Source organism: Martes martes (genome assembly GCF_963455335.1).
Source record: "Martes martes genome assembly, chromosome: 1".
Lineage (NCBI taxonomy): Eukaryota > Metazoa > Chordata > Mammalia > Carnivora > Mustelidae > Martes > Martes martes.
The window spans coordinates 3,965,653-3,989,656 of NC_137888.1; the positions used below are offsets into that span (position 1 = coordinate 3,965,653).

Sequence of the window (24,004 nt, forward strand, 5' to 3'; positions counted from 1 at the left end):
GGCCCTTGTCCCCAGCCGATGGCCCTTCACCGTCCTACCTGGGCTGAGTCAAGAAATCACGGGGCTGCTGGGTCACACTGAGCCTCCAGCTGTCGCAGAGTTTCCTGAACAGAGTCGCTTCCACCAGGAAACTCCAGGAAGAGACGCACAGAGGAGGAGGAGAAGGAAAACAGTCAGGCAACCTGGAGGAAAGCCCCCGTGTGACTCGTTGCCAGGATGCCACAGCCCAGGTATAAAGGCTGCCTGGGGCAGGAGCCTCCAGACCAGCCCTGTCCTCCACCCTGACTCCACTCCAGCCCCACGCCACCATGTGCCAGTCCAGCTGCTCCACGGGCTGCCAGACGTCCTGCTGTGTGCCCAGCTCCTGCCAGACGTCCTGCTGTGTGCCCAGCTCCTGCCAGACGTCCTGCTGTGTGCCCAGCTCCTGCCAGACGTCCTGCTACGTGCTCAGCCCCTGCCAGACGTCCTGCTGCGTGCCCAGCCCCTGCCAGACGTCCTGCTGCATGCCCAGCTCCTGCCAGACGTCCTGCTGCGTGCCTGCGAGCTGCAAGCCAGCCGTGTGCGTGCCCATGAGCTGCAAGCCAGCCGTGTGCGTGCCCATGAGCTGTAAGCCAGCCGTGTGCGTGCCCATGAGCTGTAAGCCAGCTGTGTGCGTGCCCATGAGCTGCAAGCCCATTGTGTATGTGGCTCCCTCCTGCCAGTCCTCTGGGAGCTGCCAGCCCTCCTGCTCCACCCTGCTCTGCAGACCTGTCTCCTGCAGCACCCCTACCTGCTGCTGAGACCACAGCCTCCTAGGACCCCTCCTCCGTGCCGTCAGAAGTAGCTGCTCTCCCAGCTCCTACCAGGCAGCCCAGACACCACCCACTTCAGACCTTCCGGACCCGACTAGACCATCTTACAGCAAAGTCACTTGATCCCCGGTACCCAGGTGGAGAGTCACCCCCAGTTGTCACTGGCTGGTGCAGAGTGCCCAGCTCTGCAGCCCCCCGCACAAAGGTCTAATAAATTCCAAAGCGCATCTGAAGCCCACCGAGTGTGTGCACCGTCTCTCCTTTACGCCTGTCCCTGAACTGCTTCCTCCGGGCGCGGCAGAATCCAGAATCCAGGAACGCTCCCTCTGCGGAGAGGCCACAGTTACCAGATGCTCATGCCCTGGGGGACCGACCACTCAGGGGTGGCCTCTTGGGCGAGTGGGCCCTCCTAGCTCAGGCTGCTGGTCCCCGGGCTTCCTTTGGTCCCCCTTGGTCCCTTGAACCAGCGAGGTTATCTCTTACTCTGCTGGGGGGACTGAGGGCGAATCCCTAACTTTGGGGTCTGACCCGTTTTAGGTAAAAAGGTCCCCTGTTCAGCAACCAATATGCGGAGCCAACCCAGTCTCAAAATTAAAGTGTACGCCCTACAGACGAGTATGGCTCCTCCTTCTCCCATTCGGGGGGACAGGGCTTTGTGGGTGACTTCTGTGGCTCCCGGAGATGTCCACACCCTCATCCCCAGAACCGGTGAACACAGCCCTGCAGGCATGGTGGCTCCCCAGATGGGGTGAACTGAGGGTCTTGCCCCGGGAGCCGTCCTGGATTGGTGGGGGGCTCACGTCATCCCAGGGACGTGGGAGAAGGGAGAGGAAGGGCTGCCGCGGAAGAGGAGGCCGTGGGAAGAGGGACTCTGGGCTGCGGGCTTGGAGCCCCGTCACCTCCGACTCCTCCTCTCTGGGGGCAACAGTAGCCTACTGACGGTGTAGACGCCCCGCCTGTGAGCAGTTCTGCTGGCCTTGTAGATGCCCACGGAACAGGCGGCACCGCTAGTGGCTGGGAGGGACAGGGAACAGGTGTTCCGGGTGTTCCGGGAGGACTCAGGCCTGCCACACCCTGGTTTCAGCCCACGAGGCCCGCTCCAGGCTCTGGCCACGGAACCATGAGAGAGTCCGCTGGTGCTGCTGCGGCCACCGTGTGTGCGGTCTGTCTCGGGGACCATGGCCCAGACAGAGCCTTTCCATGGCACAGACTCGGGTGGCCGCCCTCCTGTGTGTCCCGGCGTGGAGCCTGCACAGTTCCGGGTCGGGACACCTGCCCCTGACAGTGTGGGCTTAGCCCCTGTGGTGTGACCACGGGCCACCCAAGAGCAAGGACGCTGGGGCCACCCTGGGTGGGAGGTGGGAGACGCCAGAGCGTGCACGGTCATCAGCACAGGGGAGCCGGGGCACACCACGGTCCCAGTAGGGAGCTATCTGAGAACCAAGAAACAGTCTAAGAGGAGTGGTGGGGGGTCCTTCCTATGGTGGGACCACAGATCCACGGATCTGGAAATGTCCATTATCATGAGGACAAAGGATACGTGATGGGAAATTCAGAGGGACTCTCAGAGCACCTACTGTGCACGGCTCTGCCTCATCCTTGGTCCCATCCTGCCCACCCATCTCACTGTCACGGGTGTCCAGCCACTGCGTGTCATGCCCTCACCTTGCAGACACCCTCCCTCCAGGTACCCGGCAGCCATGGCGCCATCTGCCAGACAGCGTGGGGGGGGGCTGCCCTGGGTCCTCAGTGATGCTTTTGAGGGCAGTGACGGTCTGAGGCATGATGGTTATGGGGGTATCTGGGGCCTGGGAGCTGCCCACAGAAGGGCTCCCCGAGATCTGGAGGGTCTCAGAGCATCTCGCATTGTCCCCGCACTGTGTACACGTGTTAAAGAAGCCTCCCAAGGTAAAGACTTCTGTCACCTCCGACTCCACCACCCCCTCCACCGTTGGGCAGTGGAGGCCGGCTAACCGTGTAGACACCCTATCTGTGAGCAGCCTGGCTGCCCATGTAGATGCTCCATCTGTGATCAGTCAGACTGACTGTGTAGACACCCCTTCCATGGGCTGTCTGGCTGACTGTGTAGATGCCCCATCTGTGAGCAGCCTGGCTGACCGTATAGACACCCCGGCATGGAGCAGTCCAGCAGACTGTGTAGATGCCCTGTCCGTGAGTAGTCTGGCTGACTGGGTAGACACCCCGTCTGTGAGCAGTCCTACTGATCGTGTAGACACCCCGTCTGTGAGCAGTCTAGCTGATCGACTAGACACTGTCTATGAGCAGTCTGAGTGACTGTAGACACCCCATCTGTAAGCAGTCCAGCTGGCTGTGTAGACACCCCATCTGTGAGCAGTTCAGTTGAGTGTGTGGAAACCCTGTCTGTGAGCTTTCTGACTGACCATGTAGACACCCCGTCTCTGAGCAGTCTGGCTGACCAGGTAGACACCCTGTCTGTGAGCAGTCTGGCTGACTGTGCAGACGCCCCGTGAGTGTGCAGTCTGTCTGTGTAGATACCCCGTTAGTGAGTAGTGTGGCTGACTGTGTAGACGCCCATCAATAAACAGCCTGGCTGACCTTGTAGACACCCCGTGTGTGAGCAGTTCAGCCGACCGTGTAGACGCCCCGGCCGGGAGCAGCCTGGCCACCAGTGGCCGGCCACGCCTTCTTCGGCTGTGCCCAACTTCCCTTCAGGAGCCGTCAGAAGGTCCTAGATGTTCTGGAGCCGCGGGGCCAGAGCCCGGGAGCGTCCTGCAGGGCCCACGGCCCACCCCTCCCACGCACTATTCTGGCAACACCGTGCTTTGCCGGTGTCCACGGGAGTCTACGTCCCCGCTCGTCAGTCTTTGGTTACGGATGCGGTGGAATCTTCTCCACGTCTTTAACTCTGTGCCGTGAAGAATCCGTCAAGGTCCCTGTTCGTTTACCTGTGCAGGTGGTCACATTTCTCTTTAAACGAGCAAGTAATGGGTACAGGTGTTGAAGAAATTCAGGCAAACTGAGGCATTTAAGAGTCAAGGTGGGTTTAGAACCCAGCCCCTTTCTCTTTAAAGGCCCCCTGAGGTTTTTGCTCCGTCTCCACCTCCCTGGGGTGGAGCTAACTGGGGGCAGGGGACGGAGCCCTCCACTGTGGAGAGAGAGATGCCTTCTGTTCCTCCTCCCGCCTGCCGGGCCTCTGTTGATCTGCTCCTGGGGGCCTCCGCCATGTGTTCCTGGCACAGGGGATGAGTAGGGAGCCTGATGCTGACCTGGCTGCTTTGACTGGTGCCCACTTGACTCTCTAGCACTTGTGGTCCACTGAGACTGCAGGCTCATCATCTTCCACTGTTCTGAGGATTTGTCAACAAGGCATCTTTTTCTCCCTGTCTCCCCGATCAGACCTTGAAGCCTTGAGTAGAATGAATGATGTCTGAACCGACCCTTGCACCCCTCTGGGGGCCTACAGGGATTTGCTGGTGCTTCAGGGCGTCAGCCCTTGCGCCCAGACCAGCATGCGGGCATTCCTCTGGGCGGCACCTCTCTCCAAGGGAGTCGGCGTGGTGCTAGGTACTGGACCCTCAAGTTCCCACCAGTTCGGTCGTGCTGCTCCTCAGCTCACATTTAACCTGCATGGGTAGGGGGCCAGGCATGGGCTAGACCCCAAAGCCCCCTCAGGGTCTAAGCCTTGTGCAACCACGCCCACCCCCTCCCCTGGCCCAGGCTTGGTTCTCATCATCTCTCAGGGGCTTTGAACTTGGAATTTGAGAATATGTCTCTATTGTTTGTTTTCACCAGAAAGAGCTCCAGTCTGGAGGGGTCTCTGGGGTCCGAGGAGGAGGAGAAAACAAACACCAGTCTCTGTGTCATGACACAAACATTTTATTGATTTTAGCGATTGGTCTTTGTCACATGGAACACGAGCAACCGGTCCTACAGAAGAGGGTTCCTGGGGAGCCGCAGTCCACCTCCACTGAGGGACTGGTGGGCATCTCTTCTCAGGAAAGGATGGGCGGCATGTTCAAGTCCCCAGTAGGCAGCAGCTGTGTGTCCACCGACGGGCAGAGGGATGGTGTTGGACATCAGGGCTCCTGAGAGAGGACACTTGTGCCCAGGAGCAAAGACAGCAGCGCCAGAGGCAGGCGCTCAAGCTGGTCGGCAGCAGGACTTCTGGGCCGAGGCGGGCGCGCAGCAGGCCTGGCGGGAGCCCACGGGGCGGCAGAGCAGGGACACGCAGGAGGCCCGGCGGCAGCAGCTGGGCTGGCAGGAGGAGGCGGGGGCACAGCAGGAGGAGGCGGGCACGCAGCAGGCGGGCCTGCACACGGGGCGGCAGAGCAGGGACACGCAGGAGGACGGTCTGCAGCAGGACGAGGAGCAGGGGCTGGGCTGGCAGCAGGAGGGGGCCGAGCAGGGGGAGGGCCCGGAGCAGACAGGGGTGCAGCAGACGGGCTTGCAGCAGACAGGGGTGCAGCAGACGGGCTTGCAGCAGACAGGGGTGCAGCAGACGGGGGTGCAGCAGACAGGGGTGCAGCAGACGGGCTTGCAGCAGACGGGGGTGCAGCAGACGGGCTTGCAGCAGACAGACACACAGCAGTCTTCCTGGCAGGGGGAGGAGCTGCAGCAGGAGGGCTGGCAGCTAGACTGCTGGCAGCATGAGGAGGCTGAGCAGGGGGAGGCCTGGCAGCAGACAGGGGTGCAGCAGACGGGCTTGCAGCAGACAGACACACAGCAGTCTTCCTGGCAGGGGGAGGAGCTGCAGCAGGAGGGCTGGCAGGAGCTGGTGCAGGCTGGTTGGCAGGGGCTGGACCCGCAGCTCGCAGGGGTGCAGATGAGGGTCAGGCAGGAGGGGGCACAGCAGCCGGAGTCACAGCAGGTGGGGACACAGCAGGGGGGGACACAGCAGGAGGGGGCACAGCAGGTGGGGGCACAGCAGGGGGGCTCGCAGCAGCTCTCTGGGCAGTCGTCCACCTGCCAGGAGTCGGGGCAGGAGTCACAGGAGCCGGGCAGGCAGACGCGGCTGCCGTAGCTCCGGTCGCTGGAGCAGACGGACAGGGTGGATGCGGCCATGGTGGGGGCGGTGGAGCCGGAGGAGGCTGAGAGTGTGAGTGTGAGTGTAAATGTGTGTGAGTGTGAGTGTGTGAGGTGCTGGGTTTTCTGTCGGCTTTTATACCCTCCAGCGTGTGTGTGTGTGTGTGTGTGTGTGTGTGTGTGTGTGTGTGTGTGTTGTCCCAGCCGTCAGCTCACCACGCCTTCCTTCCTTGTTGGTCTGAGAGCTGGTAACAGGGAAGACCTTGTTAGTGCTGGTTTATTTTCCACAATTAGTTTTTACTCATTAAACTGGTGAGGATGTTGTAGGACTCTGTTTTCCTGTTTGTTCTTTGTTGATCTCCAGAAAACTTGTGGAGAATACCGGAGGCAGGTTTTGCTGAAGGACTGCCATGGTTTCTAAGGTCACGTTCCTGCAGGGCTTGGTGTGAGATTGGGATCCCGCAGACCAGCCCCATCAGTGTGCGAACACTCGGGGAAGACTCTGAGGGCCATTGCGTGCCCAGCTGCCAAGTGTCTACAAGGGACGTTGAGAGCGTAAGACACGCACAAAAGAGGAAAACTCGACTAAAGAACACACGCAATGTGTGTGCGCTGGGGACCTGGGACAGTCGAGGGCTAGAAACTCAGGACGTTGGAACACTCTCCTTGTCCCCGACCTATCATCATTGGTATCATTTCAATCAAAGCCCAAAGGGAATCTCTTTGGCACATATACTGAAGTTATTGAATGGCCAGAAAATATGGGCAGGATGCATGATGGAGGAAAGGTGAATATGAAATTTTAAAGTCCTTACAACCAAGGCAGGAAAGGGTACAAAAGAATCAAAAACAAAATTGAAAACATTCAGATTTCCAATAAGCATATGGAAAGCTACCTGAACTCATTAATGAAGTTCCTCAGATTAAAACATAAATGTCCCACCTGTAAGATCCACTAAAATTTACCATGCTAATAGTTTCCAGTGCTGCTGAGTATGGGGGCCTCCCTCCCGGAAATCCCCAGCAGGCATGATTTTTACAGATTGAGTCCATAATATATAAAATGTATAATTTCATCCATTTTAAAGCATCCAAGTCAGTGACATCTAACAAAGCCACAATGTTGTGCAACCGTGATCACCAGCTAGATCCAGAACATTCTCGTCCCTCCAGAACATTCTTGTCCCTCCAGAACATTCAGGATCACCAGCTAGATCCTGAACTGTGAAGGAGTCCCTCTGCAGTCCCCGTCAGTCACTAATCTGCTTTCTGTCCCTATGGATGTGCCTATTCCACACCTTTCACGTGTAAGGAATCACACAGTTCATGGCCTCTTATGTCTGACTCCGGTCACCGAGCGTGATGTTTTCCAGGCTCGTCCGTGTTGTAGCGTGTGCCCCTGCTTCACGCCTGTTCCTGGCTCGGTAATATTCCAGCAAATGGGTTCACCACATTTTCTTTCTCGGTTCCTCAGTCAGTGGACATTTGGGTTGTTACCACCTTTTGGCTGTTGGGAATCGGGCTGCTATGGACATTTTTGTCAAGTTTCTGTTTGAATTTTGTACAAGTTTCCTGAAACATTTTACATTTCCAGCAGCAAGGTACGAAGCTCTTGTTTCTCCACATGCTCTGCAGCACTGTTTCTGCTTTCTCCTCCTCCTCCTCCTCCTCCTCCTCCTCCTCCTCCTCCTCCTCCTCCTCCTCCTCCTCCTTCTAATTGTGGCCACCCTACTGGGTGTGAAGTGGCATCTTATTTGGTTTTAGTTTTCCCTGATGCCCAGTGGATTTTGGGCTTCCTTTCAAGTCCTTTTTGGCCATCTGTGTTTCTCCTTCTGGAGAAATATCTATCCAAATGTTTAACCCATTTTTAATCAGGTTCTTTGTCCTTTTGTCGTTGAGTTACAGGATTCATGCCTTCTGGACACTAGACCCCTATCAGAGTTATGATTTACAAATATCTTCTCCATTCTGTAGGCTGTCTTATCTTTTTCTCTTGATAGCATCCTTTGATACATAAAGCTTTTAAATTTTGCGAACTCTGATTCATGTATTTTTTTTGTTGCCTGTGCCTCTGGTGTCGTATCTGAGAAACCGTTGCCAAATGTAAGGGCATGCAGACTTAACCCTATGCTTTCTTTCTAGAGTATTATAGCTTTATCTCCTATGTTTAGGTCTTTGATCCACTTTGAGTTGATTTTTGTATACGGTGTGAGGTAGGGTTCAACTGTTGATCTGTCTCTTCTCTGATTTTTGGCAGCTCTTAAGTATTAGGGATACGGCATATTTTCTGTGGTACTAGTTGTGAATATTATTTCTTCCTAACTTGTTTTTTGCCTTATACTTCCTTATGACATTATCATTCCATCCCTATCTATCCATCCATCTGTCTCTCTACCTACCTATTATCTATCCGTCTTAATGTAGAACAAAGGGAACAGAAGATAAATGAAAAATTCTAGAGTTCACTGAGGTTCTGCATTTCCTGTTTTAATTCTGGTTTCTTTACTGTACAACCAAACCCTTTACCCAGGAGTTGGGTGTAGTGAAAGGCGTGTGTGAAAATCAATAAAGAGAAACCTCACTAAAATGGAGTAGGTGGGAGGCTGGGGGGATGGGGGCTGATAGCCTTACCACTCACTTCCAGTTGCAAGAGAAGCTGGCACTTTACCACCCCAGCAGGAGGAAGTTTTTTCCTCCCAGGGCAACAGCCCAGCCAATGAGAAAAGCCTCTACACTTCCAGCTCCCAGTTTACTGCAATGGACCTTCTGTTTCCAGTCCCTCCCAAACTCCACCCCATCCCCACTCCTCTGTAAAACAGCCTCCTCTCCTCTCTTGTAGCTTATCCCAGATTGCAATTCTCTGTTAGTCCCCAATACACCCATCTTTGGCTGGCAAAATAACTAGCAGTTTTATTTTTAAGGCTAACAAGTGAAAAAAAAAAAACAAGTAATTGTTCACTGAATGAATAAATGCAGGAAGTGCTCATTCAGAGTCAGGGACCCTGTTTCTCATTCTTCACAGTGTCCTCCGCAGGGACCAGAATTGTTTTTCATGTGTTTCTGATACTCCATCCATGCAAGCATTGAACTCCTACTGTATACAAACATGCCCTTGCGGTCAATGCCACTGGTGCCGCTCCCGGATGCTCTCTGACCCTGTCGCCCGCCTCACCTGCGTGCCTCCCCGACCTCTGTGAGGGTCTGCTTCTACCCCCGGCTCTCCTGGGAGGACTGCTGTCACCACACAGCTCGGAGAGTCCCCAGTGCCTGGGTATCTATGGCCACCCGCAGTCCCCCAGCCGAGCTTCCTTACTCTGAGGTGTGGGGGACGCTCCAGTGCTCCTCATGGGATCAGGCTGGGACTTGACCTAAAGTCACTCCTTGTTTACCTTCTACCGGTGCCCTGGTCTGCCCACCCCGCTCTGGGCTTGTTTCCCCTGGAGGCTCTTCCTGAGTCCACCACTCAGGCTTGTGTCCTTGTCATTAGCTCAGCTCCTGGGGGACCCGCTTCACTCCTGGGGCCATGACAGGTGCAAGATGCGACCGTGTGCGGAGAGCTCCGTGCCTGCTGGACGGCTGTCCCCTCCACGCCCTCTGCTCCTGCTGTGCCCACCCCACCCTTTTCCCCTCTCCTTGCCGGACCTCAGAGTCTTCCCCATGACTCCACTTCCCAGCCCGGCTTTTGTCCCAAGCTTCCCCTTTCCAGGGCTCAGATGACATCACCTTCTTTCCAAACCTCCCCCATCTCCCTTAGCACCGACCGGCACTTCTCCTTTCTGAGTCCCAACGCCCTCTGTCTCCTGTGCCAAAGCATGGAGTTCACAGTTTAGTGGACTGTTTTGTTTTTAGAATTAATTTCATGCATATAAATCTGGTCTCTCCAACATGATAGCCCATGTCAAGACAAGATGAATAACTATTTCACCGACTTATGCCACATTCTAACACCTCCATAGGTGGTATTTTTGCTGAGAGGTACATAAAATCATGGGGCATCTTTAGTATTTTTTTAAAAGACTTTATTTGTTTATTTTGGAGAAAGAGAGAGAGGGAGAGCAAAAACACGGGGAGGGAGTGAGGGAGAAGAAGACAAGCAGGTCCCCACTGCACAAGGAGCCCGAGGCGATGCGGGCTCCATCAGAGGACCTGGGCTCCCGACCTGAGCCGGAGGCAGACGCTCAACCCACGGAGCCACCCAGGCGCCCTGCGTCTTTACTCTTGCATGAGATCTGAGTCTTGATTACCTGTGACCTGTCTAGGATGTGTCTCTTCTTCAGCACTTTGCCCCAAACGTACCCACTGTGAACGTCACACACCTTGCGATGTGAATTACCTGAAACCCTCACGTGAACCCAAGGTGCCTAAGTTACTCGGGTATCACCAGGTTCCTTTCTGGGTTTCAAATGCAAGTAAGAGTTCTTTCCTTCAAGCCCAAACAGCCCCTTTTCTCGGTGAAACTTGCAGGGAGCACCTACTGCATACAAGGTCCACGGCTCGAGCCAGAGATACAGATCAACAGCCCGGCACTGATTTCCTCGGGGCGTGCCGCCCGGTGGGGCCGACCTCTGCTGAGTAAAGAGGAATAAGCCTCAGCTTGTCTCCTCCCTCTCTTGCCCCCACACGGAGCTGGGAACAGTCAAGGTTGTCCACAGAAGTCATAGAAATAAGAAGGGCTGATGAGGGGCGCCTGGCGGGCTCAGCCACTAAGTCTGCCTTTGGCTCAGGTCACAATCTCGGGGTCCTGGGATCGAGTCCCACATGGGGCTCCACGCTCAGTGGGAAGCCCGCTTCTTCCTCTCCCACTCCCCCTGCTTGTGTTCCCTCTTTCGCTCTCTCTCTGCCAAATAAATAAAATCTTAAAAAAAAATAAAAATTAAAACAAGAACTGCAGGTGGGAAGTAGGAAGGGCAGATGAGAAGGCCTCCCACTGCGGGGGCGGTGGGGAGGTTGGAGTAGGGGAGCTAGGGTGGGTGTCTGAGGTAGCCCCGCCTTATGGTGGTGACCCGGGCTTGGGTTTCCCAGGGCGACCATCAGGGAAGGAGGCAGAGGAGCGCCTCACTGTGTGACCTGTGTCCTATGTCCATTCACGGAATGCAGCCGGGTGGGTCTGGCCTGAGGCTGAGTGTTTGCAGAGCGAGGGCCGCAGGGACGGATCCCCACGCGATTTCTCAGCAGGCTCCCCCAGCAAGTAGGGTCAAAGACCTCATGGGACCGCCCTCCGGAGCCCCCAGCCATCCCAGGCTCGGCTCGGGCAGGGCATTCTTTCCCGGGTACGTGCTGGCACCTGGTCCAACAGACCCGGGAGCAGGACTGAGTCACCTGGAATGTAAATATTTGGGTTCGGGGTGACTGAGTTCATACCAACCCCATTATATACTTCATGTGTGTTCTTGTACAGCAGGAAGAGAAACAAAACACTTCTCGGGTTGAAAATAGTTCTGTTCCATGTGGAAACACTTCCCCGCTGTAGCCCCAACAGTTCACGGTTGTTTGTCGGGCCAGGAAAGGTTTTCCAGTGAAATCTCTCTCTCCCTTCCCCACCCTGATCTCCCAGCCACCTCACCCCCGAGCCGGGGGACAAGAAAGCACATGCTGAAGAAATCCTAATTTATAGCAAGAACAAAGAAAGTCAACTCGACGTGCAGAGCCTGAGGCCGGGAGAAGCAGAGATGTCCCCTCTGTGTCGCGCATCTCAGTGGTGGATCCCACAGAGCCCACGGCCCAGACCACGCCCAGCCACGTGGGGGGGCTCTGAGGACAGGCTGAGCCTCACAGCACTTCAGGGTTCAACTTTCCCCCGGGGGTCCCCTTCTGTGTCCTTGTGAGCAACAACACAGGGATGGCCTCCTTGTCCTCCGGACTTTGACCCCGGTCCATCCCATCCCAGTAGAGAGCCTCCTGTAGGATCTCGGATTCTCCGGCAAACCACACGCACCCTGACAAACCCAGGCCCCGCGCTGGGGGGGTGGCTCCCTGGTGCCATCGGGGTCCCTTGCTCCTGCTACAGCCCCGCTCGACCATCCTTCCTGTTGGCTCCTTCCCCGGATCATGGCTTCGTGATCGCAACGGCTCCTGCTGCCAAAGGCCTTGCTTCTGTGGCCCGTGGAGGGAGAGAGAATGGGAGAAGAGGGTGCCCGTTTCAGGGAAGGAAAGGGTCCCCAGATGCCCCGGCAGGTTCCTGCTTAGGCCTGGTTTGCCGGAACTGTCGTGTGGCCACCCCTCACTCCAAGAGAGTGTGAGGACCTGAGCTCTTGGACCTGGGTGCCTTAACTGGCCTATTCGTCAGGACGCGGAGGGAAGGATGCGGGGTTGGCCGCCACGGATGTCCCCCGGGGTAAGTGAGAAAATCAGCATCTTCACCCAGCGGTGGGGTCGGGGCTTTATGAAATACTAGATTCAGTGCGGGGAGGGGCCGGCCCACACCACCAGGCCCTGTTTGCTTTGTGTCCCTCCACTTCCCTCCACTTTTGGTGACATGGGAACAGAGTTTTAACCTTAGAGAACAGAGATCGCTGGGGCGCCTGTCGGTTGAGCGTCTGACTTTGACTCAGGTCATGATCCCGGGGTCCTGGGATCGGGTCCTGCCTCGGGCTCCCTGCTCTGTGGGAAGCCTGCTTCTCCCTCTCCCTCTACCTGCCTCTCCCCCTGCTTGTGCTCTCTCTGTCTGTGTCAAATAAATACATAAAATCTTAAAAAAAAAAAAAAAAGAAAGAAAGAAAGAAAGAGAAAAGAAAAGGAGATGTCTGGATGCTGTACATTTCAGCCAAACAAAATTCTGTCTGGACGGCCCAGAGATTTCCATGCGCCTGGACAAGCGTGATGCTTACGAGGCCAAAGGAGGGGGCAGGCTCTGGATGGTATGGCTGGTGTGTGGGGGCCTCGACGGGGCAGAGAGTCTGAGAGCGCCCACGGTGCCCCATGTGCCACCCCCCCCCCGGCCTCACCGGCCCGGTCCAACCGGCTCCAGCCTGCAGGGCAGGATTTTCAGCTCAGTTCGGACCCGGCTTCCTGCTGCAGTTGGTGGGGAAACCGGGACACCCCTCAGAGCCACATTATCCTGGATCCAACTTCCCTGACCCACTGTTTCCTTGAAGAATAAACCTGAATCCAGGAGTGTTTACTGTTTGGGAAAACAAAACAAAACAAAACAAAAAACCCATGCAAGGAAAGAATGGCAAATATTGACCCAGGCCTGGTAATGCCCTGGGCACTGCCCTGGGGGCCCGCGCAGGCCACACGGGAGCCGTCACCAACCCCGTGCACACGAGGAAAACAAGGTTGTCCCTGACCTCGGGTGGGAACCCTCAAATGGGATATGTGAGGGGCCGGAGTCCCAGCAGGACTGCTGTCCCATGGCCGTTGACAGAAGCAAGGCCCCAGGTTGGGCTCTAGGGACAATGGAGGACCTGGGACTTGTCAGTCCAGCAAACAGAACACAGAGCCCAGGGTGCATGGTGGGTACGCGGGGCGCCCCTGGAAGGTGGGAGGGCGGTGCCTCTCCCTCTGTCAGGTCAGCCTAACCTGGGCTCCGCTCCGGATGGCCTGTGGGCTGGGGGGCGGGGAGGGCCTGCTGCCACTCTATGGCCTGTCCCAGCGGTGGGCCAGGCTCCCTCCATGAGCAGGCCATGAGCCGGCCCCTCCCACCCTTGGCACCCCCACAGCCCCACCCACCCCATGCCCACCCTTGGGGTGCCGTCTCTGGCCCTCACCACCCTGCCTACATCCTCCTGGGCTCTGGCTCCTGTCCCCCCAACCTCTGTGAGGCAGTACATGGCCTGCTCCCAGCAGGTCAAAGACACCCAAGATCGAAGGCCCCCCGGGGAGGGCCAGGAAAAGACTTCAGACAACGAGGACCCACCGGACGCGCGGACATGCTCGTTTGGCTGAGGACTGGTTGTAACAGTGGACCCTGGAGCCCAGGTTCCTCTCGGGCAGACAGGTGGCCCCTCTGGGGGTGTGGGCGGCTGGGCCCGACCACGGCCCTGACCCCTCCCTCTCCTGCTATCTTTGCCCGTTTCCCCAGTTCTACCTTCTATCTCTGCACACAGTGGATATCTGCAAGCCTGTGAACCCTGCAGCAAGGTAAACAGGTAAGAAACCCGAGCAGAGCTCCGAAGCGCCCCCGGGGCGGGGGCAGGGGAGGGTGGAGCTAGGCACATCCCCACAGTGCCAGGCAGAGTGGCTCACGGCAGGCGCCACGCAGCCCTCTCCCTGGCCCAGAAAGTACACACCAGCCACTCACTGACCCTTGGGCACCGGCCCAGCATGGCTCTTTGGGCAATTTAGCTACCGGTGCTGGTTGTCTGATGATCACTGTACATGCGGAGAGACAGTGGCAGAGATGGGGACAGAGATGTCCCTGCAGTGTTGATCTGTCACTCCTCGGCCTCTCCCTCCTCCTGTCCCCTTGGCCCCAGGCCCCATCATAGACTCTGGGGCACCAATCCTCAGTGATGGCAAACAGGTCCCAGTGGGGTTCTGCCCAAGGTCAGGAATGGTGCAGAGTCTGTCTCCTGTGATTCTGGTTTGGGGACGTGCAGATGCGGCCTGTGATTCATTATCAGTGGCTGGGTCCCAGCCCGTGTCCCGAGTAGGAGCACGACCCTGCTGGGTGTGGGGAAACTCCCTCCCATCCAGATCAGAAAGCCCAGGTGGTCTCTCTTAGAGCGGGATGTGATGTTCGGTTTCAATCCAGAATCGACGTGAAGAATAAGGCGATGATGACTTATCAGAAGGCGCAAGTGTGGCACCTGCGAACGGGGCATGGAGGAAGCTGCCCGTAAGGCCTGCAGTGACACAGGTTCCCGGCCCCGCCCTGGATGCCCTCCGGCCTGAGCCCGCCCCTGACTCACGGAGGAGGGAGAGTGCGTCTGCACCCACTGGCCCATCATCGTGTCTTTCCCGGGTGGACCAGCGTGCTCTGTCTGGCAGGCACCTGGGTGAGCCACTGAGCCAGAGGACTCAGGAAGGGAGGTCACTGTCAGCACAGCAGGGAGACAGGAGAAAGGCTGTCAGGAGCCTGAGTTCTTTGTGGCTGAGTGCGGTCTCTCACTCCACAGATAAAGAAACTGAGGCCAGCTCTGGCCAGGCCCTTCTCCCCAGCCTCTCCTTCAACCCGTCCAGAGGACCACTCTGCCCACCCCGCTCCTGGCTGCCATCCTCTGCCCAGTCCTCAAGGAGGACACCTGGTCCCTCTGTGCTCCCATAGCCTGGCCAGGGGGTCCAACCCTTGAGCCCTCGATGCCCCCTGTGGAAGGCCGGTGATCCTCTGGCTTTCTGCAGCCTAAAATACTTACTGCTCCGCTCTTGGGGAAATGCAGAGACCCCAGCACCCATGGGGGCAAACATGCTGGGGACCTCGGTTCCTGTTGGAACGGCTTTCAGGAACGGCTGGAAGCAGGGGCCGTGCCCCCTCAGATGTGAGGAAGCAAAGTCTAAAAACCACTGAGTCTCCCCCATGGCCAGATTTCATCTTGGCCTTTGCTGGGTTTTCTGGGCACCATCATCTTCACCAGCGTGTGGTCTTCAATCACTTCCCGCGGGAGAAACAGCCACAGGAGACCATCACTCCCAGACCTGGGTCCCTGCAACCCCCATACCCTGAATGTCCCCGCCTCCACGGTGCCTCCCCGGGAGGAGCTGCCTGCCAACACACCATGGGTAATGGTGGCCTCTGGCCACGGATTCTCCAAATTATGAGTCAGACGTCTTTTCCAGCTCTGACAGGATGACAGCGAATCCAATGTACAACGTCCCTGACGTTATGGAGCCCCCATTTCCGGGAAACAGGATTCCCTGCTGGTGGTGCAACAGAGCAAGTGTGTCTTAGCAGGTTTTTTGGGTTTTTTTTTTTTTTTTTTTGGTCTGTTTGTGTGTGTGTTTGTTTTAAGAATCAGCAGCTGGTGGAGAAGCTTGCTGTGGACGTGAGATCGTCATCCGCCATCAGATACGTGCTCTTCACTGTCACTGGTAGAGGCTAACCGTACCACCATTGGGACCCTACGATGGCCCCTACCCAACAGCAGAGGTGTGCACACTACGTTTGTGTTACACACCCTCTCTTCGGTCGTTGGGCTTCATCTCACTTGAACGGACCTTACTGCTTATTCAGATCCAGTCCATCTCTCTGTGTGCTTTTTCTTGTTTGAAATAAATAACCCCACTTCCTGTTGTTTGGAGATGGGCAGGTTTTGAAGAGTCATCTTGAATGGATCCCAAAGAATACAAAGAACTACTGTTGCAGTGTGAGTCATAAATTAACACGTTGGTCTTTGAGTCTGTTAAAGTGAACAGCTGTGGATCGTATACACTGAGACATTAAGTGTTTGAAGTACGGAGCACTGTTTGACTGAGACTCAGAGGAAAATCTTAATGAGAAGAAAGCACATGATAATGCATGGTTTTTTTTTTTTTTTTTTTTGGTCAGGGATTTGAGTGAGTTCCACTTCTGTTTGTTTGGAATGAATGTCTTTGAACACTGCTTGAAGGAATGGGAGCCCTAACAAGGTGATAAAACGGTACAGATGAAGAACCAGGAGAAGATGGAAACCTGGAGAGCAACAGTCAGCACAGGGTGCTGCCTACATCCTGGGGTGTTTGTGGATTCAGGAAGAGGAGGCCAAGCAGCTGAGCCACACTTTGGCTGTCTTGTGAGACAGGAGGTCAAGAGCAGGAATCCAGACCTGCCAGGTTTGTGTTTTCATGAATCCTTGAAGGCTTGAGTTGGGAACCCCATGGGTCACACCCTAGAGGTCAGGAGGAAGGAAAAGTAACTTAGCCCCCACGTGGACCATTGCTCAGCTTCGAGTCACCCAACTGGTCCCAAGTATGTCAACCACTGAAATTGTATTAAGGTGATCCCAAGTTGGTGATGTCTCCAAGTAACTGGGTGAAATAAAAGACAATCCTGTCTGGAGAAAGGAAACATGCTACCAGGACTCACATTATTTCCGAGAGGTCTCTGAAATACAATGTTTGGCACTCTATCAAAGACAACTGAAACACAAAGAGACAAGATGACATAAATTAGAACTAGCAGGGGTGCCTGGGTGGCTCAGTGGGTTAAAGCCTCTGCCTTCAGCTCAGGTCATGATCCCAGGGTCCTGGGATTGAGCCCCACATCGGGCTCTCTGCTCAGCGGGGAGCCTGCTTCCCCCTCTCTCTCTGCCTGCCTTTCTGCCTACTTGTGATCTCTCTCTGTCATATAAATAATAAATAAAATCTTTAAAAAAAATTAGAACTAGCAAAGAGAACAGACAACAGAAAGAGGGACGCAGGGGCTCTAAATAAAAGAATGATCAGACACAATTTCTAAAGTAATTATGCTTATGGATTCAAGATTATAAAAGGCAAGATTTAAACTTTTTAGCAGAGAACTAAAAACTTTTTTAAAAAGCGAGAACAATTTGGAACAAAAGAAACATGCTGGAACTGAAAAATGCATCACAAATTGAGAACACAATTAGTATGTTTTATAGCAGGTTAGATCCAGCTGAAGAGAGAATTAAAAACTGGAGGGTACGCCAAAAGAAAATATCCAGATCCAAGCAAGCAGAGACAAAAGACGGAAAAGACGAAAGAGTGTACTAGACATGGAGGATACAATGAAAGTGAAGCATTTCAGAAGGAAAGGAGAGAATCGACAGAGCAATATTTGAAGAAATAGCAGTTGAGAAGGTAATTTATTTTTCTTTTTGTTTTATAGGGAACTGAGCTCATAGTTCTCTTCTTTCTTCATAGGAAGCTGAAGTGTTTTAAAAAAATACTCGATCATCACTATCAGATAACCAGCATGAAAAGACTATTTTAAAGATATGGAAACAGAAGAACTTAAAGCAGGCCTAAAAAACTTATTTTCAACTATCATTCTTTAATTTTACTAATAAATGAATACTAGAAATAGGATTATTTTAGCTAACACATGAAGAGTAACTGTTTTGGTGCTCTGGGAATATAGGTGAGCATGTGTCAAGCACCTGAAACTAAACTAAACTCAAATAAAATAAAAAACAAAACAAAACTAAGAGTGTCCTCTGACAGTGAAACTGAAACACAAGTAGCTCATGAGGGTGAAGATATGCAAAACTTTCTTAATTATATGGAATAGTTCCCGGAAAGCTTGACTTGGCAATGACCTGAATGACGTAATGTCTTAAGTAGGCTCTACACCCAACATGGGGCTCAAACTCACAACCTCTAGATCTAGAGTCACATGCTCTACCAACTGAGACAGCCAGGTGCCCTGACAATGACCTGAATGATGGACTATCTTAATCTGATTAGGTGTGAAAGCATGGCAGTTTTATCAGCCAAAGGAAGCAGAGAATAAAGATGGTCACAGAGAAAGATGCTGACTGGACTCATAAAGCATAGTCCAGGGCAAGGACTGTAACCATTCCCATATTCCAGACAATACTATCCCATGAAAACATCTTGTACATCCCATTCATTCAACTAACTCCTTTGTTTTGGGTCCAGATCTACCATTACAATTTTCTTGTTAGGGTTTGGTTTCCCAAGCTGAGTGTCTAGAGTGAAAAAAAATCACTCCGTGGGCAATAGTATACTTTATTATAAATTGTAAGTTAGTGCTACAGTTTATACATCAGTCTCTGTTATATCAATTAATATGAGTCTACTGCTGCAGAAGCATCAACTCAAAAGCCAGGGGTCTGGTAGTGAACAGAAGGGCCATCTGTACCCCAGTGTTCACAGCAGCAATGGCCACAGTCGTCAAACTGTGGAGAGAGCCAAGATGCTCTTCAACAGATGAATGAATAAAGAAGATGTGGTCCATATATACAATGGAGTATTATGCCTCCATCAAAAATGATGAATACCCAACTTTTGTATCAACATGGATGGGACTGGAGGAGATTTGCTGAGTGAAATAAGTCAAGGAGAGAAAGTCAATTATCAAAGGGTTTCACTTATTTGTGGAGAATAAGGAATAACACGGAGGACATTGGGTGAAGGAGAGGAGAAGTGAGTTGGGGGAAATCAGAGGGGGAGATGAACCATGAGAGACTGTGGACTCTGAGAAAAAAACTGAGGGTTTTGGAAGGGAAGGAGGTGAGGGGTTAGGTGAGCCTGGTGGTGGGTATTAAGGAGGGCATGTATTGCATGGAGCACTGTGTGTGGTGTATAAACAATGAATTCTGGAACACTGAAAGGAAAAAAAGCTAGGGGTCTGAATCCATAAGGCTAGGGGCCAATATCTAGACCACGTAATGTTTACCAAAATATACCCAAATGTACATCCTTTTAGATTTGTTATTCATTCTCCGGCTACAGCCCTGGTGCCATTACTGGCTAAAAAGTCTTATTTTTCCAAATGTATTTTTTAAAAGTTAAAGCAATATGATTATACACAATGTAGGGTTATCACAAAACGGCTTCTCTCTTTCTCATCCCTACCTATACCAATCCCAGAGGCTATAAGGTCACCTCATTTCTTCTACCATTTTACTATCATAACTTTTAAATACTGAGCCTATTCTATTTATTATTTTACTGATTTATGTAGAAGAAAAAACTGAAAATATGGGGAGCTTCTACTTTCAAAGGGTTTTCCTTGCCTTTATTTATTTGTTTGTTTATTTAATTTTAAAGATTTTATTTATTTATTTGACAGAGAGAGAGAGCATAATCAAGGGAGTGGCAGGCAGAAGGAGAGGGAGGAGCAGGCTCCCCACAGAGCAGAGAGCCCAAGGCGGGGCTCGATCCCAGACCCTGGAATCAAGACCTGAGCCAAAGGCAGACACTTAACAACTGAACCACCCAGATGCTCCTCCTTGCCTTTATTTATAACTCAATTTTTGAAATTCTGTGTCAACAACTAGAATGGTATTTTATATACACCTTCCTTTTCTCTGATAGCTTCTCTTTCATATCATGTTGTCTTTGCTTTATGAAGGCAATAATTTTAATCTCAAAAAAGGCATTCGTGATAATTTAAAAAAAATGTTCTATTCACAGAATAATTTCTGCTTCCTTCACATTGTTCAATTCTGTTGATTTATTTGTTTTATCTTTACTGGTAAAATACAGCTTCTCTGGAAAGTCAAGGAAAACTTGGATCTACACTTGGACTTCTGGTTGGCAGACTCTTGAAGTGGCCCCTTCAACCCCCTACTCCCGGTCCTGGGGTTCACACCCTGTGCAATGCTCTCCCCTTAAGTGTGGAGAGATGTGCACCTTGCTTCTAACCAACTGAACACAACAGTGCGTCTGGAGGTATGTGACTCCAATCACATAAGCCTTCAGCATTCTTGTTGGAGTCCCTCCCTCTCTGTCTCGCTTCCCCCCTTTCTCTCCCTCCTCCCCTCCACCCCAGCCTTGCTCTCACTCTCTTGCTGGCTTTGAGGAAAGAAGCAGTCATGGAGAACATCCCTCCATGGCAAGAATCTGGGGGTGGCTCTAGGGGTTGAAGGTGGTCTCTGGCCAGCAGCCCATGAGATACTGAGGCTCAGCCGGACAACCAGGAGGAATGGTGCAGTTAGAGTGGGCTTGGAAGTGGTCCTTCCCCAGTCAAACTTCGGATGAGAACACAGGTAATCTGACACCTTGATTACAGCCTGCCTAAGACTCTGCACAGAGACTCCAGCTAACATGTGCTTGGATTCTATTTATTACTGAAGCATTAACAACTTTAGAGGAAACTATGTTTCTGAAATTTGAAGACTATAACCATACTGAGTATTGCCAAGTTATAGCAGCTTTTTTATATATTCTGGATACAAGTCCTTTGTCAGATATTTATATGAGAAATATTGTCTCCCAGTCTCTGTGTCACCTGTCAATTTGCTTCATGATTTTTATTGGAAGATTCTGAATGAAATCTAATGGTCAACTTTTTTTCTCTCTTGTCCAGGGCTTTCAGTGTCCTGCCTAAAAAGTCTTTGCCTGCCCAAAGACAGAAGTTGGCAGTTTTAGCTATTATATTTAAGTCAATAATCCACTGTGCATTAATTTTTGTGCATGGCACAGGGGAGGAGCAGAGGCTCATTTTTCTAATATGAATATCTCTTTAGTCCAGCTTCCTGGCTCCCTCTCTCCATTGAAATGCATTGGCTGAAACGTGAAAAATCAATTGACTAGATAAATGTGGGTCCGTCACTGGATGCTCTTCTGTTGCACTGGTCTATCCTAGGCCAATTCCACTCCATCTTGATTATTATAGCTTTAAAGTAAATCTTGACGTCAAGTAGTGCGAGTCCTCAAATTTTATTCTTTTTTTTTTTTTTAATTTGGCTCTTCAGGGTCCGTTGCATTCCCACGTAAATTTTAGAATGAATTTTGGAACCTTTTACAATATGAAGACTCTGAGATTTTGTTTGAGATTGCATTTAATCTGTAGGGTAATTTGGGGACAACAGACATAGCACTGTTGCCAGTGGAAATCTTTGGATCTGAAAACATGTCCCATCTCTCCTCTCCTGCTTAGATGTTTATATAGTTCTATCTGCACTGGTTTTCAGTTTTTCAATGTAGATGCCATATATATATATATATATATATATATATATATATACACATACATATATATATATATATATATATATATTTGTTGTTGTTGTTAAATTCATCTCCATGTGTTTCATTTTTCAATGCTACTTTAAACAATTTTCTTAAAGTTCATTTTCTAGTGTTCTAGTACACAGAAAAATTCGACTTTTAAAAATACTAACCTTGGGCATGCCTAGGTGGCTCAGTTGGTTAAGCATCTAACTCTTGATTTGGGTTCAGGTCATGGTCTCAGGGTTGTGAGGTCAAGCCCTGATCGGGCTCTGTGGTCAGTGGGGACTCTGAGACTCTTTCTCTGCCCCTCCCCATCACTCTCTCTCTTAAACAAACAAACAAACAAAACATTTTGCATCCTGCCATCTTTCTATATTTGCACACTAGTTCTAGCCATTTGTTTGTATTTTGTGGATTCCTTAGGATTTCCCATGTTCCATGCACAGTCATGTTGCGTGTGAATGAACATCATTTTAGTTCTTCCTTTCCGATCTTTTTTCCCTGTGTGCATTTTTCTAGTAAAGTGCTGAGCTGAGGTGGAGAGTGGACACTCCTGTTCCTTCCCAATTTTAAGTAAGGTTCATGTCTGTGTCTATGATTTTCCTTTTCTGTTTTGATGCTCTGCAGCTTTTCTATGTTGTGTGTACGTATGGGTTTCCTTCTCATTTATTTGCTTTGGAGTCATTCCTCCTCCCCGACCTAAGGGTTGATGTCTATCAACATTCTGGAAAGTTCCTAACCATTACTTTTTTGAGTATTGCAGCCTTCCCACTGTCTCTACTATCTCCCTGCAGAATTCCGGTTAGATCATCATCAGATTTTCTCACTCCATCTTCCAGGCGTGTCACAGTCACACCTCTTCAGTCTCCTGTATTCTGGTCTTTCTTTGCCATTCATGATCTTGACTCTCTCGGGGAGCACTGGCCAGTTATTTTGCCAAACGTCCTTCCATGTAGGTTTCCCAGTGTTTCCTCGTCAGTAAATTTGGGTGATGCATTTTTGGCAGAAACACCACAGCACCAATGCTGTATTCCCCATGCACCTGACCAGGAGGCACTGAGGTCAGTTTGTGCTGCTTCTGGGATGTTGCCTGTGCTTTCTTCCTCCCTACTTAATAGTGAACTTGGGCCATGGTGGTGGCCCAAGACTTCTTCCCTCCACTCAGTCTAGGAGCACTTGCTGGCTGGCTCCTTCTGCTCAGTGGGTTTATCTGTCATTCATTCATCATTGTTTGCCTGGGGTATAACCTCTGGGGACATCAGCCGTCCGAATGGGCCCCCATCATCTTTCCCCCCCCTGGAGGATCCGATGTTTTCTCACCTGCCTTGTAGCTCTGGGCAGTTCCAACTGTACTTAAACACAGGGAGTTCCTGTCCCACCCCCAGGGCTCCCTCAGGCTCCAAGTCCCCTCTCAAGGTGAGCTATTTCACCTCCCACTAGGTTGGATGTCTCCAGGGAGTGTGTCTATGAGCAAATGGGCTCTAGGACTAGAGTGACCTGGCCACCTCTCCATTGACTGGGTGACCGGCAGGACTGCTTTAGGAGAGGGGATGGGATGACAACCTGTGGGCACCATTGGAGAAGCTCTCCTGGGCTCAGGGCATGCACCTCAGCCTACGAATGTCCTCTCTGAGCTCTGGGCACCTCCTGGTGCCCCGGGATGGGGCCCCAAGCAAGCACGTTCACCCTCTCCGTCACCAACTCGGCCTGCTCCCCCTTTCCCCGAGTGTCCCCACTTCCCTGGGCCGCTGGGCCCGTTCTTGCTCCCCAGAGAGGGTGCCCGGCACACAGGAAGGGGGTGAGACAAGCCCGAAGACTCCATCCTGTGGACTTTGCCAACATCCTGGAAGCCAGCACGTCTCTAACGTACCTCTCCGCTTGGTCGTGACCGGCTACGTGACCAGGAAACAGGCGTCTGTTTGCATGGCTCCTTCCATAACATGAGAAGAACGCCCCATCAACTTTATAGGAACAGAATGAACCAAATCCAGTGTTGTAAACCATTGTAAAATCATCCGAGACGCAAAGTCACGGTTAAAACGCTGTTAAATGTAATTGACTTGCACGAGCCACCTTAAATGCTGGCGAAGTCCAAGTACTTCCCTCACAATGGCTCCTGCGACTCCTGGTGGCTGTCCCCAGCCTGGGGGCTGCTCTGCTCCCCTCCCTGGGGTATCTGACCCCCTCTTACCTGCAGGAGGGGCTGCCCCCCCAAAACGTCTGGCATCAGGAGGCCCACCCTCCAGTCTCTCTCCTCTCCTTTTTCCTTCCGTGCCCATATTCCAGGCCTGTCTGGCTCTCATCAGCATTTCCAGCTGGCTTTTGGCCCCAGAGTGGTCGAAGCCCCAGTTTGTATCCCAAATCTGGACCAAAAGTCATACAAAGATTAGGTCAACATGCAAATGGAGTGTTTGCTCTTAAAGCTTAGCTCAAGGCAGTTTGCAGTAAAGTTAGGAAGATACGGCTGGCAGCGTGGTCTGTGCAAAGCCTCACAGCCTGGTGTGTGAGGCAGAGGCTCCGGAATGGCGGCAAGGGGGGAACTGAGTCCTTCAGGGACTAGAACACCTGCTGGGGCCGGCACGGGGAGGCCAGGTCCAGGCAGCCACAACACGCAGGAGACGGGCAGGACCTCATAACCCCTGGCACGTGATCCTTGTTGAGCGCTGGATGGCTTTGGGGTGCATGTTCCC

General features: G+C 52.4%; 2 protein-coding genes across 2 annotated transcripts; one reads left to right on the forward strand and one right to left on the reverse strand.

Moving 5' to 3' along the window:
• Window positions 1–308: 308 nt before the first annotated feature.
• LOC308350792 (uncharacterized protein) lies at window positions 309–1,392 on the forward strand (the record flags this gene model as incomplete). Its single annotated transcript, XM_080816282.1, has 1 exon — window positions 309–1,392. The coding sequence occupies one exon, from the start codon at window positions 309–311 to the stop codon at window positions 777–779; it is 471 nt and encodes a 156-aa protein (XP_080672408.1). The 3' UTR covers window positions 780–1,392.
• A 3,244-nt stretch (window positions 1,393–4,636) lies between these two features.
• LOC308350803 (uncharacterized protein) lies at window positions 4,637–5,893 on the reverse strand. Its single transcript, XM_080816284.1, has one exon. The coding sequence runs from the start codon at window positions 5,832–5,834 to the stop codon at window positions 4,914–4,916; it is 921 nt and encodes a 306-aa protein (XP_080672410.1). The 5' UTR covers window positions 5,835–5,893; the 3' UTR covers window positions 4,637–4,913.
• Window positions 5,894–24,004: the final 18,111 nt, after the last annotated feature.